General features: G+C 43.4%; 1 protein-coding gene across 1 annotated transcript; it reads left to right on the forward strand.

Moving 5' to 3' along the window:
- Positions 1-5: 5 nt before the first annotated feature.
- Positions 6-18,757, forward strand: LOC119963675 (heterogeneous nuclear ribonucleoprotein H-like; the record flags this gene model as incomplete). Its single annotated transcript, XM_038792993.1, has 9 exons — positions 6-45; positions 2,166-2,321; positions 8,595-8,738; positions 9,990-10,128; positions 12,128-12,297; positions 13,467-13,579; positions 15,329-15,464; positions 17,272-17,355; positions 18,057-18,757. Coding segments are annotated over 9 exons (999 nt in total), but the record flags the coding sequence as incomplete, so codon positions are not given.
- Between the last annotated feature and the right edge of the window lie 406 nt (positions 18,758-19,163).

The raw sequence follows: 19,163 nt of genomic DNA on the forward strand, positions 1-19,163 counted from the left end.
TGCCATGGTCCTGCTCTGCGGAAGATGTGTTGGGGTTTTTCTCAGGTAAGGCATTCACTAAAAGCTAGATAGCCGCCCTATTTACTGTCTCTCCCTCGAGGCTGCTGGCTCCATGACAGCTGGTTAATGAAGAGCTGTTTTTTAAAAACCTGTTATGCCACTCACTTTGTGTCGTAATGTTTTGCTGAGGCGTGTGTAAGCACCTCTCTGCTCGCTGATCTAGATGGGTTCCTGGTCCAACGATGTTAACATTTTTATCCTCACACACAAGTACTCATCCCTATTTTTGAAAATTTCTCCAGCCCTATAACCAGCTTTCCCCCTCGGTTTCTGGGGTTTGTGCGAGCGGCTGGCCTTTTGTTGCAATTGGGCGTAATTGCAAAATTAAGAGGAGAGGCTAATCTGTGTGTCCCGCGTGGGGGCATACACCTCATGGCTGCACATCTGAGGGGGAACATTTCCTAACCCCTTGGGCTCACGCCCTCCTCCATCTTTGAGCCTTCCCACTTGGTTGAGGCAGCAGTTGGTTGTTGTACCTTCAGCTGACAAGGCCCCAAGTTCTGGAATTTATTCCTGAATGAAAGTAACCTAACTCCCTCTCCTATGTGGGGTGGTGTTTGATGACACTAGTAAAAGCGAAGTAAATGCAGGTTTTATCATTGAGGCTTTCTGCCGATGCCACACAGTCATAAACTGGAAATTCCTGTCTCTCTCAGAGTTAGCTCAGCTTTTTGGCAAGTCCCAGGTATAATCAGCGATCGCTGTGGATGTGCAGCTGGCTTTTGCTCTCTGCTCCCCTTGGCCAATAATCCAGATTACTACCCAGCAACCCATGCTGGAAATGCCTATAAGTGGTTACGAGGTAGAGAAGAGATTCAGTCTTGACTGTGATGTTCCCCCCCCCCCCCCCCCAGTGTGAAGCCAGTGTGGATCAACAAGTCCAGAGAGTGAGGACTTTGGTGAGTCAGCATAGGGCTAGCAGCTTGGAGGCCACCAGGAGAGCATTGGGATAGTTGAGTCTAGACATAGCAAACGCATGAGCAAGGATGTGGGCAGCAGATGAACTGAAACGGGGGCAGAATCGGTGATGTTGCCGAGGTGGGTTTGCTGATGGAGGATGTGGGGTGGGATGCTCAGCTGGGGATCAGATAATGACACCGAGGACACAAACGGCTTGGGTCGGCCTCACAGTGGCCAAGAAAGGAGACGGTGTCAGTGACTGGGGAGTGGAGTTTGTGCCAGAAACCAAAGCCAATGGGTTCGGTGAGGGAAATGCTCACTGGTCACAATACTTATTGTACAATTCAATGAGATCCATGTTTTATCACTTGGCTCTTTTACATTAGTGTCGACCGGCCATCAATGGCCAAGGGCAACACGGCGGCACAGTGGTTAGCACTGCTGCCTCATGGCACCAAGGTCCCGGGTTCGATCCCGGCTCTGGGTCACTGTCCGTGTGGAGTTTGCGCATTCTCACCGTGTCTGCGTGGGTCTCGCCCCCACAACCCAAAGATGTGCAGGGTAGTGGATTGACCATGCTAAATTGCCCCTTAATTGGAAAAAAATAATTGGGTGCTCTAAATTTATTTTCAAAAATCCATATTAAATATGAATTCGCTCAGTTAATTATTCATTTTTGATCTGACAGACGATTCCCTGTCTAGGCGGTTTTGAAGTCTGTGATGCTTCTGTTGCTGCAAATCAATAATAATGAGAAAAATGTACCCTCGGCAAACCAGAGGAGTGTTAGACAGACTGAGAACATCGCAGGAAGTGAACCTGCCAGACCATGTAGTGTGGTGCATAATTGTGCAGATCCTCAGATTCAAGAATTTAGTAGAATTTACTACAGATCATTTGGCCACATTGCTCTGTGCTAACATTTATAATAATAATCTTTATTATTGTCACAAGTAGGCTTACATTAACACTCCAATCAAGTTACTGTGCAAATCCCCATGTTTATGCTGCACATGAACCTCTACCAACCCCCTCTTCATCTCGCCAGATCAGCATAAGTTTCCAAAGGACAGCCATTTTGCTCCCAATCAGTCATTAATAATGTGTACACATATGTTCACAGTTCAGTAGCATCTGTTTTGCTTGCTGGGAGTCCTGTTTTATGCTGTGTCTCTTCCATGTGTCCTTTTGTTCCTCTGAATTAGATTGCGGTGTTGTGGATGGCGTTAAAGGGGTACACTTCCTATGCAGCAGAGGTGGAAAGCCAAGCGGAGAAGCAATTGTTGAACTCAAATCTGCGGATGACGTGAAAAAAGCTCTGGAGAAGCACAGGAAGTACTTGGGGCAGCGTTATATTGAAGGTACATTGAAAATGAACTTCAGAATCCTGGATTACCTGGCACATCTAATAATCTTTATTAGTGGTTAGCACAACCGCCTCACGGCGCTGAGGTCCCAGGTTCGATCCCGGCTCTGGGTCACTGTCCGTGTGGAGTTTGCACACTCTCCCCGTGTCTGCGTGGGTTTCGCCCCCACAACCCAAAAATGTGCAGGGTAGGTGGATTGGCCACGCTAAATTGCCCCTTAATTGGAAAAAATAATTGGGTAATCTAAATTTATAAAAAAAAAAATAATCTTTATTAGTGTCACAAGTAAGCTTACGCATATGTTTATGAAATCTGTTCTTCTCCAATAGAATCGGACAGCACAGAAGAGGTCCATTCGGCCCATTGTTTACTTATTTGAAACTGCTAACCAGTTAGTGCACTCTTGTTCATTACCCACAGCCCTGTAGATTTCTCCTCGTGTATTGATCAGCTTCCCTTCTGAAAGGGAAATATTGAATCTGTTTCGACTGCCCTTTCAGGCAATGTAGTTCAGATAATTACACGCTTGGTCAAAAATATGTTCTCCTCATTTGTTCCTCTGATTCTTTTGCCAATACCTTAAATGTGCATACCAACATGCAGATTAGCAGCAGGAATAGGCCTTATGGCTCCACGATTCTGCTCCATTGATCTGATTGTACCCTCAACTCCACATTCCTGCCTTACCCCCCCCCCCCCCCCCCCCCCCACCCATACCTTTCAGCCCTTGTTTATCGAGAATCTACCCAGCTCTGCCTTAAAAATATTTAAAGATTCTGCTTCAAATGCCTTTTGAGGAAGAGAATTCTACAAATTCATGACCATCTGAGAGAAGACATTTCTCCTCATCTCTGTCTTATCGGAGCGACCCCTTATTTTCAAACAGTGACCCCTAATTCTAGATTCTCCGACAAGAGGAAACATCCTCTGCACGTGCACCCTGTCAATACCGCTAAGGGTCTTGTATGTTTCAATCAAGTCGCCTCTTACTCTTCTAAACCCCGGCAGATGCAATCCTCGTCTCTCCATTCTTCCTTCATAAAAGAACGTGCCTGTTCCTGCTATTCTCTGCTTCCAACACATTTACATCTTTCCTTAACTAAGGGGACCAATATAGTACACAATATTCCAGATATGGCCTCACCAATGTCCTGTATAACTGAAGCATAACTTCCTGAATTTTGTATTCAATTCCCCTCGCAATAAATGATAACATTCTATTAACTTTCCTAATTACTTGCTGTATCTGTATACTAGCCTTTTGTGATTCATGCACTAGGACACCCAGATCCCTCTGCATTTCAGAGCTGTGCAATCTTTCACCATTTAGTGCTTTTATTCTTAGTGTCAAAGTGGAGAATTTCGCATTTGCCCACATTACACTCAATTTGCCAGATCTTTGCCCATTCACTTAACCTACCTCTGTCCCTTTGTAGCCTCCTTATGTCCTCTTCACAACTTACTTTCCTACCTATCTTTTGTGTCGTCAGCAAATTAAGCAATCATAATTTCAGTCCCTACATCCAAGTTATTTAAATAAATTGTGAAAAGCTTTGACAAAGAGTCATCGGACTCGAAACGTTAGCTCTTTTCTCTCCCTACAGATGCTGCCAGACCTGCTGAGATTTTCCAGCATTTTCTCTTTTGTCGTGAAAAGTTGAGACCCCAGCACTGATCCCTGTGGCACATCTTGCCAACCCAAAAAAGAGCCATTTATGCCAACTTTCTGTTTGCTGTTAGCTAGTCAGTCATCTTTCCATGCCAATATATAACCCCCTGCACCATGAGCTTTTATTTTCTGCAATGACCTTTGATCGGGCACCTTATCAAATGCCGCCTAGAAATCGAAGTACAGTACATCCACCGGTTCCCCATTATGCACAGCACTCCTTCAAAGAATTCCCATAAATTCATTCAACATGATTTCCTTTTCACAAAACCATGTTGACGGTTCCTGGTTCCTTTGAATTTTTCAAGGTGCCCTGAAGACATCTTTAATAGTAACTTCTAACATTTTGCCTATGACAGACATTTTAAGCCTGTAATTTCCTGCTCTCTATCTCCTTCCCTTTTTGAATAATGGAGTTACATTTGCTATTTTCCAATCGAATGGAACCTTCCCTGAATCTAGGGAATTTTGGAAAATTAAGACGAACACATCAATTATCTCACTCGCCAATTTATTTTCAGACCCGAGGATGAAATTCATCAGGATTCAGGGAATAGTCGGCCTGTAACTCCAACAATTTGCTCAGTATCAATTCCCTGCTGATTGTAATTTTCCTGAATTCCTCCCTCCATTTCAATTCTTGACTTACAGCTATTTTGGGGATGTTACTTGTATCCTCTATAGTGAACACCAATACAAAATACTTGTCAATTCATCTGTCATCTTCTTACTTTCCATTATTAATTCCCCAGACTCAGTTTCTATCGAACTAACACTCACTCTGTTAACTTTATTCTTTTTAAAATATCAATAGAAACTCTTACGATCTGTCTTCATATTTCTAGTTGGTTTTCTAGCGTACTCCCAACTTTTCCCTCTTTATTAATCTTTTAGTCATTCTTTGCTTTTCCTTATATTCTGTCTAATCTTCTGACCTATCCATCTTTGCGCAATTATATGCTTTTTCTTTAAATTTGTTACTATCTTTAACTTTTTTAGTTAACCACGGATGGTGGGTCCTCCATTTGGAATACAGAGCTTTTCGTTTTTGTTTATTTATTATTTTTGTAACCTCTGGCCTTATTTGCTGACTTACTCTTAGATTTTTGCTCTCTGTCCTTTCCTATCGCGTTTTGTTTATCATTCCTCATATTAGTATCTTTCTCTCTTGCCTTGCATCTACACTAGCTAACCGCAACATCCCCCTAGCTCCCACTATTTAGTTTCAAATCTTCTCTACTTCCCTACTTATGTGGCTCACTAGAACACCAAGCCCAACATGGTTCAGGAATAGACCTAACCAGTGGTACAGCTCCCACTTTCCCCAGGACTGATGCTGTATGTCCTCCTCTTAATCCGCTCACATAATGATCTCTCATTGTGTTGTGCCAGATACATGGCAGAGTCTCCCATGTGTTGTCACTGCACTCAGCCTATGCTGCTGCAATCCCAAGGGTGCTGTTGTGTGGTGCTTGTTCCGTCTGCCTGGGGAATGGGAGGGAGAAGCTGGGTTTGCAAGGCAACATCCTGAAAGCTCTGTGAAGCGAGAAATAAATGGGAGCTGGAATGCTTCTGTGATTACTGACCTTTGTCACCGGTTATTGTGCTTCTGCCCTGCAAACGTGCCTGGAAGACCTTGTCCTGTGACACTGTGACATGCTCAGTGGGAACCACATGTAAAAAATGCTTCTAAAAACTTAATAGTTAGCAACTCTGGCAATTAAAATAAAACATGCATTTGTCTTAGGTGTAACAGTCAGATTTTGAGAGTTTGGATCAAGTTGCTCTGAGATGCAAGTTAAAAATAAACCAGTGTTAGCTGTAGCTCGAAGGAGCAGCCTTATGATATTATAGTAGGCGACGTGGAGAAAAGGGCCAGCAGAAACCCACTGGGCTGAATGGCCTGATTTTGTTGCGTTGGTATTTTTATGGATGCGAGTAGAGATAGCTTGCTTTGAAATGCAAAGCAGTCTACTGAGCAATAAAGAGCCAAACCTACATGATGTTTGAAATCTAAACCCCAGAAAATGCCAGAAATCTCAGCAGATAGGGCAAATCTGCGGAGAGATGCCAATGGATCTGCCTGATTGCCTGAGGATTTCAATTGGTCTTTCAGCTTTTCAACATCTGCAGTATTTTGCCACTGTACAGGATATCAACACTGCCGTGGTAGTATATTGAATAGAGTGAGCTTCATGTCTGATCTGTATTTAAACATTGTTAATCATTGGCCACATTAAGCTGTTGACATAGCATCAGTGATTTTATTTATTTTTTAAATTTATAATTTTTAAAACCCAATTAGTTTTTTTTCCAATTAAGGGGCAATTTAGTGTGGCCAATCCACCGACCCTGCACATCTTTTGAGTTATGGGGGTGAAACCCACACAGACACGGGGACAATGTGCAAACTCCACACGGACAGTGACCCAGGGCCGGGATTCAAACCTGGGTCCTCAGCGCCGTAGTCCCAGTGCTAATCGCATGCCGCCCCCACATCAGTGATTTTATAACATTACCCAGTCCCAGCACACGCATGTTCTTGCATGGATACTGATAGAATGATACCAAAACTGAGAAGATATGACCATCTGGAATGACTGAACAGAAAGTAGTAGAATGAGGGCGACCTGATCAAGATCTTTCAAAGTTATGAAGAGCTTTGGTAGGGTGGATAGGGAAAAGGTTGAGTGAGTGAGTTCAGAACCTGGGACTCATAAATCGACGACAGTCAGTAATAAATCTAGTCAGGACTTTAGGAGAAATTTCTTTACCCAGAGAGTGGGGAGAATGTGGAACTCACTCCCACAGGGAGTATTTGAGATGAGTAGCTGCAATGTAATATGCATCCAGGGGAAGCTGGATAAACACTTGAGGGAGAAAGGAATAGTAGGATAGGCTGATGGAGAGGGGAGTGGGAGGAGGTTGCTGTGGAGCGTAAACAGCGGCGCTAAGCAGTTAGGCCAAATGGGCAATTTCTGTGCTGTAAATTCTATAAAGTTTCATTTATAACAATAGGCCATTTCCCACCAACATGGCAGCATCATCAATCGAAATAAACTTTAAAGTAGTTTCTTCTCTGAGATGTTACTTACTAAGCACAAGAAACTCAAATCATCTGATCAACATTTCTCCCAGTGTCCTTGATACTTGGTCAACATCAATGTGTGGTACTGGTTCAGCTTATCACGTAAACTATCAAATGGTGTGCAGCATGATGCTATCTTCAACGAAAGTAAATATTTCAGAAAATTGCGCTGAAATCTGTTGCTTTAACACGCACCGTCACTATTTTATTTGGCCCTCCTTTCTGTTATCCCTTTTCGCAAGGGAATTAAACTCTCTTAAACCTTGAGGAACAGCTGTACTTCAATGGTAATTTCAATTTTAAACTTCCAAGGGCAGCACGGTGGCGCAGTGGTTAGCCCTGCAGCCTCACGGCGCTGAGGTCACAGGTTCAATCTCGACCCCGGGTCACTGTCCGTGTGGAGTTTGCACATTCTCCCCGTGTTTGCGTGGGTTTCGCCCCCACAACCCAAAGATGTACAGGCTAGGTGGAATGGCCACGCTAAATTGCCCCTTAATTGGAAAAATGAATTGGGTGCTCTAAATTTATTTTAAAAATAAATTTAAACTGCCAAAATGCCACTGGATGTGTGTGAGCAGGAGTGAAGCACTGCACTCATATTCCATCTAAATGTGGGAAATAATAACGGACATTAATTTTCTTCTAAACTCTTGGCTTTGTTTTAGTAACAGCTGCAGGTTTTGTTACTGGAATGTCATACTGTTCTTTATAAATTTTAATTGCTCCTCTATTGATAGCCGTGTCATCAGGCATCTAGGCATGCAACCTCTGGAATTCCCTCCCTAAACCTCTCCACCTCCCCCAACCATTTAAGACACAGGGAGGCAATGGTGTAGTGGTATTGTCGCTGGACTAGTAATCCAGAGACCCAGGGTAAATCTCCCGGGTTCGGAACTCACTACGGCAGATGGTGAAATTTGAATTCAGTAAAAATCTGGAATTAAAAGTCTGACGATGACCCTGAAATCTTTGTCGTAAAAACCCTTCTGGTTTCTTTAGGGTCCCTCCCTTAAGGGAAGGAAATCTGCCAACCATAGCCGGTCTGACCTACACGTGACTCCAGATCCACAGCAATGTTGACCCTTAAATGCCTAGCAAACCGCTGTTCGAGGACAATGGGGGATTGGCAACATCCCCTGAACAAATTTTAAAAAATAACTTAAAACCTAGCTGTGAAGCACCTTGGGATATTTTACTACTTGCCCCCACTGAAATTAGAAAAGAGCACTGGATTCCTCTCCCATGGCTCTTGAGTTTTTTTATCTATGGCTGTGGGGGATGCACTGATTAGATTAATCTCTCTCCTGTTCCCCTTGTGGTCATTCGTGAAGCAAGGTGCGAGGAACACGTTACTGAATTTCGGGGTAAATTGGGGAAAACCAAACACACACAGGGGAGAAATGTTGGGAGGAGCCATAAAGAGTACGGATTGGAGTAAAGCGCTTGTGTTCAAGTGTAGTTTCCACATGAGAAACTTAAATGATCAAACTTTTTATCTCAATTTCCTCAGTGTTCGAACTCAGCAACAATGATGTGAACACCCTTCTGAAACGTCTGCACTCTAGTGAGAAGGAGCTGACAGATGGCTGTGTTGTACGCCTGAGGGGACTGCCATTTAGCTGCACCACGGAGGACATCGCCCACTTCTTTGCTGGTGCGTTAACAATTTCAACATGTTCTGGTCAGTTCTTGGCCTGCCTACATTCTTTGTGTTCACTGCCCTTGTGTGGCCATCCCCATCATCGAGTGATGCAGCACACAAGGAGACCATTCAGCACCTCGTGCCAGTGCCAGCTCTATGACGGAACTATCCAATTAGTCCTGGTATTCTTTCCCCATTACCCTGTGAATTATTTCTTCCGCAAATATTTTTGCATGCTATTGCATTCCAGATGATAACCATCATTGGCTGGTTTTATTTTTGAAGTAGAATTGTTCTGATTGCTTGCTGCACCTCGGTCATTGTGAAGTGCTGTGATTCAGGGTGTTCTGGCTATTTATCCCTACATTCATTATTTTAATGAGTCCTTGCTTAAAGTGAAAATTGTATTCTTTAGTTTTTCATACCTCACGCACCCATTGTTTTAGAAACCTCTTCAATTCTGTCTGTGAAATGAGAGTTAAAAGAGGGAGAGAGGGTGTTTCAATATTTATACCAAGTCAGGAGAATGAGGGGAGTTATTCTCCAAGAAAAAACATCAAGAAGAGTGCAACCATTTGTCCCGTTTTCTTATACAAAGATCAGTTCATTAAAATAAGCAAATTGTATCTGCTGACCTCTGTTTTCCCACCTGCTCCAAATAAAACAACTGAACAATTTGTTTGAGCCTGAACTCACCAAGTACAGTATTCCCTTAGTGTGCCTCTGAAAAGATTGAAGATGTAATTATTATCTTGTAAACTGTACAATTATTGCCCTGTGTACAGGGAACCTGATTAACATTCTGTACATCCGGCACAATTAACGTTGTGCTCATCACATACTGATTGATACTTTTCTAATTATAGCTCCCAGTGGTGCTGGCAATCAATCTCAATTGTGCATATTAGAAGTTAGATACAGGTTAGACCACTATCTCTGTTTCCCGAAATTATAAGCGGACTCGGTCACACCTTTTGAGAAGTTGCCACCTTCACGAGCTCCGTGGGTATGCGTTTCAGGAAGCCAGGGCTAATTTAGTGGGCTTGTGTAGGCATTGTGGGCTGTGTTCCCACTAGGGCCTGGCTTGAGAATTTCCAGATTCAATTTCCTTGTAGGTGACAGAGGGACGAGATCTTCTAACTCTTGGCCTGAGCAGGTTCCAGGAGTGAGAGGAGGGTGTTTGCAACCTTATCGTTTGTACTACTTTGTTGTCAAATAGTAATATTGAATGACAGTTTTTTCTCTGAATATCATTCATGGCAGGGCTGGAGATTGTAGACGATGGTGTAACAATAACAAGGGATTACCGTGGCAGGAATACTGGGGATGCTTTTGTCCAGTTTGTGTCTCAGGAAATCGCAGAGCAGGCCCTGACTAAAGACCGACAAATGATGGGCTCCAGGTATGTGTTTGCTTAAAAATGAAAGAACAAAAGTTACATTTTAGACAAGATCATCGTCGCCTGTTCTCGGGAGGTTATGAAGCGTTTCACAAACAACAAATTAATCTTTTTTGAAGCACCGTAGACCAGCACTGGAGCTAGTTTGTGAACAGCAAGGTTCCACAAACAACGAAGAAATTGAAAGAAACAATTAATTTGTGGTTTGACACCCATTAGTTCCTGAATTAATTAGTGAGGGGCAAAGGCTGTGTGGCCTCCCTGCGGAGGAAAGGCAAAATCCTAAGGACGTTTTGTGCTTGTGTTATACCCTGCGTCCACTGGGAGTTAGCTCAGCAATGTTGATGGAGTGAACTGCATATCTTTACCCCTTCATAGAATCATAGAATTTACAGTGCAGAAGGCGGCCATTCTGCACTGGCCCTTGGAAAGAGCACCCTACTTAAGCGCACGCCTCTCGCCCTACCTCGTAACCCAGTAACCCCGACTAACCTTTTTTGGACAATAAGGACAATTTAACATAGCCAATCCACCTAACCTGCACATCTTTGAAACATAGAATTTACAGTGCAGAAGGAGGCTTTTCGGCCCATTGGAACGAGCACCCTACTTGAGCTCCACACCTCCACCCAATCCCCGCAACCCAGTAACCCCACCTAACCTTTTTGGACACTAAGGTCAATTTAGCATGGCCAGTCTAACCTGCAAATCTTTGGACATGTGAACAAAAAACAAAGACAATTGCAGCACAGGAACAGGCCCTCCCAGCCTGCGCCGATCCAGATCCTTTATCTAAACCTGTCGCCTATTTTCCAAGGATCTACTTTCCTCCCTGTGGGATGAAACCGGAGCACCCGGACGAAACCCACGCAGATACGGGGAGAACGTGCAGACTCCACACAGACAGTGACCCAAGCCAGTGAACCTGGGACCCTGGAGTTTTGATGCAAACTGTGCTAACCACTGTGCTGCCGTGCCACTACTGAAAATTGTCTCCTTTTATATTTCTAAAATATCCCTGCCATATCATCTGGTCATTCTAACAGAATGGTTCAGGTTTTAAGGCTATCCTCGTACAAAGCAGCATTCTAGTGAATCAGTGTTGCAGTTTCTGTAAAGCCTCTATCCTTCCTATACTGTGGGTCCAATACAGCAAACAGCACTCTCACAGAGGTCTTATTCGGGTTTCATGTAGGTTCACCAATGCTTTACATGTTGGATTGGATTGTTTATTGTCATGTGTACCGAGGTACAGTGAAAAGTATTTTTCTGCGAGCAGCTCAACTGATCATTAGGTACATGAAAAGAAAAGGAAAGAAAAGAAAATACATAATAGGGCAACACAAGGTACACAACGTAACTACATAAGCACCGGCATCGGGTGAAGCATACAGGGGTGTAGTGTTAATGAGGTCAGTCCATAAGAGGGTCGTTTAGGAGTCTGGTAACAGCGGGAAGAAGCTGTTTTTGAGTCTGTTTGTGCGTGTTCTCTGAACTTTGTATCTCCTGCCCGATGGAAGATTCTATATATATCGAATTGCCTATGTCTTATGTGTTTATATTGTGTATTTATGCATGCCCTATGTTTTTTTTCATGTATGGAACGATTTGTCTGGACTGTACGCAGAACAATACTTTTCACTGTACCTCAGTACACGTGGCAATAAAACAAATCAAAATCCAGAAGAATTTGAATTTAATTCACTTTTTTTTAAACAGCATTATGAACCCACGGTGCTGCCTTTCATGTCCTGTAAGTTTCCAAATTCCTCTGCTTTCCCAACGCACCGACCCCACTCCTGTTCAGTGTGCAGCAGAAGTTTCGAGGGTGGGTAGACAGAAGATTAATTTACCAATCAGGGTGATATCAAACAAAATAACTAAATGACAGATAACAATGATGGCAGAGAACCACATTACAAAGAAAGCATCATTTTAGTATTCTGTAAGCGTCACTGATTCGGAATGATCTCCCACACACTGCCTTTCTGTTTGTGATTAGGTACATTGAAATATTCCGCAGCACCAGGAATGATCTCCGCTTGTATATCAGCCCTTCAAAGAAGCTGCCTCGATGTCCTACAGCACGGGATATTGTAACAGATGATGAAAGCAGTACTGTGGCTAACAGTAACAGTAATAACGGGGTTATAGAAGAGAGCGTCCAGAATGGTAAGAGATGTGAATATGTGCTGAAATGATTCAGTCGGGTCCTGAAAACCTCATCAACTTGCAAAGAGCATTTTTGTCATCTGAGTTGTGGGATTGGATTGCATCCTTTTTAAAAGAAATCAATAAATTTAGAGTATCCAATTCTTTTCTTTTTCTAATTAAGGGGCAATTTAGCGCGGCCAATCCACCTCCCCTGCACATCTTTTTGGGTTGTGGGGGTGAGACCCACGCAGACACGGGGAGAATGTGCAAACTCCACGCGGATAGTGACTCGGGGCTGGGGTCTACCCGGGTCCTCGGTGCCGTGAGGCAGCAGTGCTAACCACTGCGCCGCCCTGGATTGCATCCTTGACATAACATCTTTATAACTTAAATAAGAACATAAGAAATAGGAGCTGGGGTAGGGCCGGTCCCTCAGGCCTGTTCCTGTTGAAACGTGTGGATCTCAGTCTTGAATACTGTCAACGACAATTTAACCCGGAAGTAGACAATTAATTGTAACCTCAAAGGTGACCTTTAAAATGGAGTCCGCAGTCTAGGGGTAAATATACTCAACGGCTGACAATCCACAGCTCCCTGGGGTGGCAAATTCCAAAAGTTCACAGCTCTTTCAAGAAATTTCTTCTCATCTCATTCCAGCGGCTGATTCCTTATCCTGCAGTTGTGTCCCTGTTTTTCGATTCCTCAACCCGGAGAGACATCCTCCCAGACAACATCTCTGTCAAGCCCCTAAACAATTTTATATATTTGAATGAGATCAACTTTCATCCTAAATTCTAGGGAATATAGCCCGAGTCTATTCATTCTCTCCCCATCGGATAATCCCTTCATCCCGGAAATCAGTCAGGTGGACCTTGGCACACTCCCTCTCGGGTGAGTATATCCTACCTTGGGCAAGGAAAACAAAGTATTCCAGATGTCGCCATATCGAGGCTCTGTACAATTGCACAAGACTTCCTTACTCTTGTACTCCGATCCCTTTGGAATGAAGGCTAACGTTGCATTTGCTTACATGTTGTCCCAGCGCATCCCTCTTGAATGCTGTATATTATTTGATCGGTTGTTTGGAGTGTGTGACCAGCTACATTTGTAAGATGTTAGACATTCTCATGTTTATGTTCAATTGGTAATTATTTTTATTATACCGATTTGTGATTTCCTTTTAATAGTGCAGGTATCTACCGATGATTTGGTACCTAATCACTGTCTTCAAAGATCGGAAGTGCATAATGTTCATATGAGGGGCCTCCCATTTCGGGTCAATGGACAGGATATTGTGAAAGTAAGTGTCTTGTTCATTAAAAATAAATTGTATATTTGTAACATTCTGTTACATCTTTCCAGTTTACTGCGGGCAATGTATGTTCAAATGTAGATCTGCACCATGGCCACATTTAAGTCAGTTTAACTTGGTAAATTGAGTGGCACAGTGCCCCATCATTCACACCATCTCTGCCTGGCCGGGAATGCTGCCTATAATGTGTTAATTACGCTAACAGGTTGCCACCAGCACAAGCAGCAATTAACAACGTGCCACTGAAACCTGTGCAGGCTATTTTAGGCAGTTCGGCATGTTCACACTTACGATGACATTTTGTTGTCCTACCCCCCCACCCCTGCCAGTGGCCTCTCGGCTCCTGCCACTGCTGTGAGTGTTTCTTACCAGCTGTGGATCTGGACATCTTCTGGCCCTGATTAGTTACACACTCATTCTAAGTTTTAAACCTTAACCCTACACCCACCCGCCCAAACGAGTGTCCAGTGTTGACCTGGCACTCTGATGTGGACGAGCATCTCAAAATCAAAACAACAAGAAATGGACGGTATAAAGCAAAATGAGCCCTACGCTGTTTCCCAGCTTGCTCTAGGTAGTGACTAGATTATTTATTTCGGTAATGTTGGGTGAGCAATAAGTATCAGCCAAAATCACTGGGCAAAACTGCCCTGCTTTCTGAATGGTGCCACAGGATCTTTTCCGCCTTGCTGACAGAGCAGAGACACCCCTCCATTTAATGCCCCATCCAAAAAACAGCATCTCCAACAGTGCAGAGCTTGCACAGTATTGCACAGGGAGCATCAGCCTGGATTTTGCACTCAAAATCTCAAATCTCTGATGTGAGTAAGTTACCAGGTGAGAGAGACAGCTGGCACCTATTAAGATTGGGAAGCTATTCACAGGGGAAATTAAATCAACTCACCGATTGAGGTGTCGTTTCCAACATAAATTCATTTGATCTTTATATGGTTGCTTTGAATGAGTTCAGGGGACGGGATTCTCTGATCCTTAAAAAAAAATAATTTAGAGTACTCAATTCATTTTTTTCAATTAAGGGGCAATTTAGCATGGCCAATCCACCTACCCTACACATCTTTGGGTTGTGGGGGCGATGGCCCCCGACCACGCTGGCGCCAATTCTCTGCTCTGCGGAGAATTGCGCGTCGGCGCAGCACGATTTGCGCTGGTCATGGGGATTCTCCGGCCCGGGCTGAGAGAATCCTGCCCAGGATGTCAGAATTAGAGGAGTGAAATTATCTCGGATGTTTGTGGGGCTGGAGGAGGTGATAGCATTGGGCAAGACGAGATCATAGAGGTGATTTGAAAACGAGGATGAGAATTTTGAAGTGAAGACTTTGCCTCACCGGGAGCCAATGTGAATCAATGAGCACAGGAGTGATAGGCGAACGGACTTGGTGCGAGTTAAGACACAGGGAAGTTTGGATGACCTTAAGCTTAGGGTAGAAGTGGCAGGCCAACCAGGTGTGTGTTGGCTAGAGGTAAGAAAGGCATTGACTAGAGTTTCAGTAACAGTTAATGCAGTGAAATAAATGCCAGTGGGTGAGATTGGTAACACTATGAGGCTGATGTCTCTCCTGCAGGATCAAGGAACTGCAGCCAGAGAGGCTGTTAAAATGCTCCTTTCATTTTTTTAATGTGGTATAAACTGAAAGGCATGTTTTTTGTGTGTGTTGGAGTGTTACTTTAAAAAAGCCTCTTGGGAAATGTTTCTGTGAAAGTGTGTTTCTCTTTTAGTTCTTCCAACCATTGAGGCCAGTGCGGATTATTGTAGAATACGGTCCTGATGGAAAAGCGACTGGAGAGGCAGACGTACATTTTGCTACACATGATGATGCTGTTGTTGCCATGACGAAAGATAAATCACACATGCGTAAGCACATTACTCATTCTCGCACACCGATAATGCATTACTACAGGGGTAAACCATCTTATTCAATGTGTGCTCATTCGTAGCAGATCTTGTGGTACTGATGTTCTGTAAAATCCACAATGTAGAATTGTACAGCACAGAAAGAGGCCATTCCTGTGCCTTCTGTTTGAAAGTTACTGTTGAATTAGCTTCCACCGCCCTTTCAGGCAGCGCATTTCACATCACAACACGCTGCGGGCAAACATTCTCCCACCTGCTCCTTTTACCGAATTACCATAAATCTGTTGTAGTGAGTTGCCCTATTATGTATTTTCTATTATTTTCTTTTCATGTACTTAATCTGTTTGAGCTGCTCGCAGAAGAATACTTTTCACTGTAGCTCGGTACACGTGACATAAACAAATCCAATCCAATCCTCCTGGTTACTGATCCTCTTGTCAATTGAAGCAAATTCTCCTTATCTATCTTGTGAAATTCCCATGGATTTATTGGTGACCACCTTCTATGGCCTCTAGTTCTGGCCTCGACTAAGAATTGACCCGGTTTCCTCACAATGGTGAGCAGTGAGAGGCACTGGAACGTGCATCTCGATAATCAGCGCTTCAAAATTTCTCAGAGAGTGCCTGACTAAAGGCCGTTATTCCCACTCTTATCCTTTGAGTTTCTTTTTACAATAGAATTTTAACACCCCTTTTACACTCTGATACTACTTGTAAAAACAGTTTTCTTTTTCATGAAAAAGATATTGCCAAAGTTTCTGAAAAGAAAGTTTAGATTCTTGTAACAAAAGTCAAGTTCTTTTAGTTTTGTAGTGTATGAATGTTGCTGCATGCGCTATGGCAGCTCAACTATTTGCTTGAAACGCCAGCCACAGATAACGCAATGTGGAAAAGTTCCTTTGGTCCTTTGTAGCTGGCTCGGTATTAAATGGCCAAATTGTGAACTCGCAAACAGGAGCAGGCCAAACAATTCCATTTGGCGTGATCATAGAAAACTGCATCCTAACTTCATCCATCCAACCTGACCCTATATCCCTCTATACCTTTGGCTAGAAAAAACCTACCGATCTCCGATTCAGTATGATTAATCGAGTTGGTGCCTACCGCTTTTTGTGGGAGAGAGTTCCACTCCTGTCACCTTTTAGTTTTGGGCTTTATACCCAACGTAATGACCAAGAAAATCAAGTTATCGTAGGTAGCTGTCAAACTGCTAATACGGGACCTGTCACCGAGTTAGTATCTAACTTCTCGCCCGAATGGTCTGGCTCTGATTGTGTCCCCTGAAGGGTTAGGAAAAAGGACGACTAAACCCGCTCATTATTCTCTGTTTCTTATTTTAAGGGCAGCACGGTGGTACAGTGGTTAGCCCTGCTGCCTTACGGCACCGAGGTCCCAGGTTCGATCCCGGCTCTGGGTCATTGTCCGTGTGGAGTTTGCACATTCTCCCCGTGATTGTGTGGGTTTCGCCCCCACAACCCAAAGATGTGCAGGCTACCTGGATTGGCCACACTAAATTGCCCCTTAATTGGAAAAAATGAATTGGGTACTCTAAATCTACCTTAAAAAAAAGTTTCTTATTTCATAAATTTTGTGTGGTGGAAACGGAAAAGATTTTTTCCTCCGATCTGGCTTCTTCATGGGCGGAAGTGTGATGTGTTTTGGGGGTGTCGAGATTTCGTCCTTTTAATCATCCGTTGCAATTAAATTTGAGCATACTCTGGGCATGTCGGACACCGATTAAATGTGAAACCTTCAGCCATTGTGCTCAATACCATGGCTGCTAACTTCTGATTTTCGTTTTGCTACAGAACATCGCTACATAGAACTTTACCTGAATTCATCGTGCGCTGGGATTAGCACCAGACAAAGTGACCAGGGAAATGAACTGAAGGGTAAAGTTTCAGTTATCTTGGTTAGCTGTCAAACTGCATTACGTACAGCAATTCCAGAGACCCATTACTGAGTTAATATCCCTGAAATTCAGATTAATGCTTCAATGTCGTGTGTAGGATTTGATCTTGATTTGTGAAAATATGTTTTGATGTCAATTACTTTTGTTTGGAGGTTGGTGGGGAGAAATGTTGCTTCGAGAGTGCAGAACCGTACAGCAATCGAGACTGTGCCCTGCAGGGGAGACACTGTCTGCGTACAAGAAGCAGTTCCTTCAAGATGCACTGCTGCATGGCAATCTTAAAGGGATCACACAGTGCAAGGGAATAGGCAGTGCATAGCAAAGCCAAATTCGAGAAAATATTGGTGTGCAGCACAACTGGGCTCAATGGGCAGTTCCATAATGTAACCTGTGTAACAGATTGAAAATACGTAAACTTTATTCAAAGTCTGCGACAGCAAGACTGGAAAACTTGGTTCTCTTGTTTCACATATTTATTTCATGTACACAAAGCCAGGACCCTCCCGAGATCGAAGAGGCTATTAAACCTATTATTGTTTGGGTTCAGGGCAGCATTGCCGTTTCAATCGTCATGTGGTTTTGCAGTTGTTAAGTTGGATCAGAAGCACCCATCAGCCCGCTCATTGTGAACCAAAACGTGCGTGAATGAGCTAATTGACTGAGCAAATCTTTTCCTTCCAGATTCCGAAGCAAGTTAAATAGTCGATGCTTTCAGAACATCACTTGCCGTGGAAATTAAACTTCCCGATGAAGCGGATTAGCCAAACACTAGGAAAACTAATGAGAGAAAAAGGCACAGGAACTCACTGCGGCATCAAAACCTGACACAGCAGTTGTGGTGGACCCTCTGACAGATGAATTGCGTTGATATCATTACCGGTAACGAAGCAGGAATTGAGGTCCTTTTCTTGCTGCCCTAATGTAGCCTGTATTCGGAATTATGTGTCTTGTAACACGTTTTAATGTTACATTACCAGATAAAAAAAATAAATGCAGGTATTTTAACAAGTTTACAGGCTTAACATCTCGAGTGCATGACTGTATTGTGTGATTGGCAGCAATGTAAAATATTTAGGATGAAATTGTTAACTTCTATATCCATATTATTGTGAACTAACACTTTTTAATGTATTGAAATGTTAGTTGGACAGACTTGAGTGCTTACTACAGCCATAACCTCATTTGATTAGAAAAGGGAAAATTAATTTGATGTGATCCTTGTTTTTGTTTTTCATGAGTAACTACAGGACTCTGTGCCCTGACTGAAACAAAATCCCCAACAGAGATTGTTTAGCCGTTCAAAATCAATTAACTGACCGGAAAAAGGAAATTAAGTTTGTAAACTCAATAAAATGTTCATTATGTTTGCATTTAAAAGAAAACACAGTATGTTCCAAGATGGTCTTCTGGTTATGAAATGGTTTCCTCAGCCTGGGAGAGGGCGCCATCATTTTCAAAAAAATAAATTTGCAGCACCCAATTATTTTTTCCCCCCCAATTAAGGAACAATTTAGCATGGCCAATCCAAACCTGCACATCTTTGGGCTGTAGGGGTGAGACCCACGCAGACACGGGGAGAATGTGCAAACTCCACACGGACAGTGACCCGGGGCTGGGATCGAATCCGGGTCCTCAGCGGTGTGAGGCAGCAGTGCTAACCCACTGCGCCACCCTGCCACCCGAGGGGACTCCATCATATTTGACTCCAGTGGCTGACTGCGCTGTGTGGTGCTGCACGCTTGCCATAAATCAAAATCACGGCCCTAGATCAGCCTTGGAAAAGACTAG

Source organism: Scyliorhinus canicula, chromosome 3, assembly GCF_902713615.1.
Source record: "Scyliorhinus canicula chromosome 3, sScyCan1.1, whole genome shotgun sequence".
NCBI classification, from domain to species: Eukaryota; Metazoa; Chordata; class Chondrichthyes; order Carcharhiniformes; family Scyliorhinidae; genus Scyliorhinus; species Scyliorhinus canicula.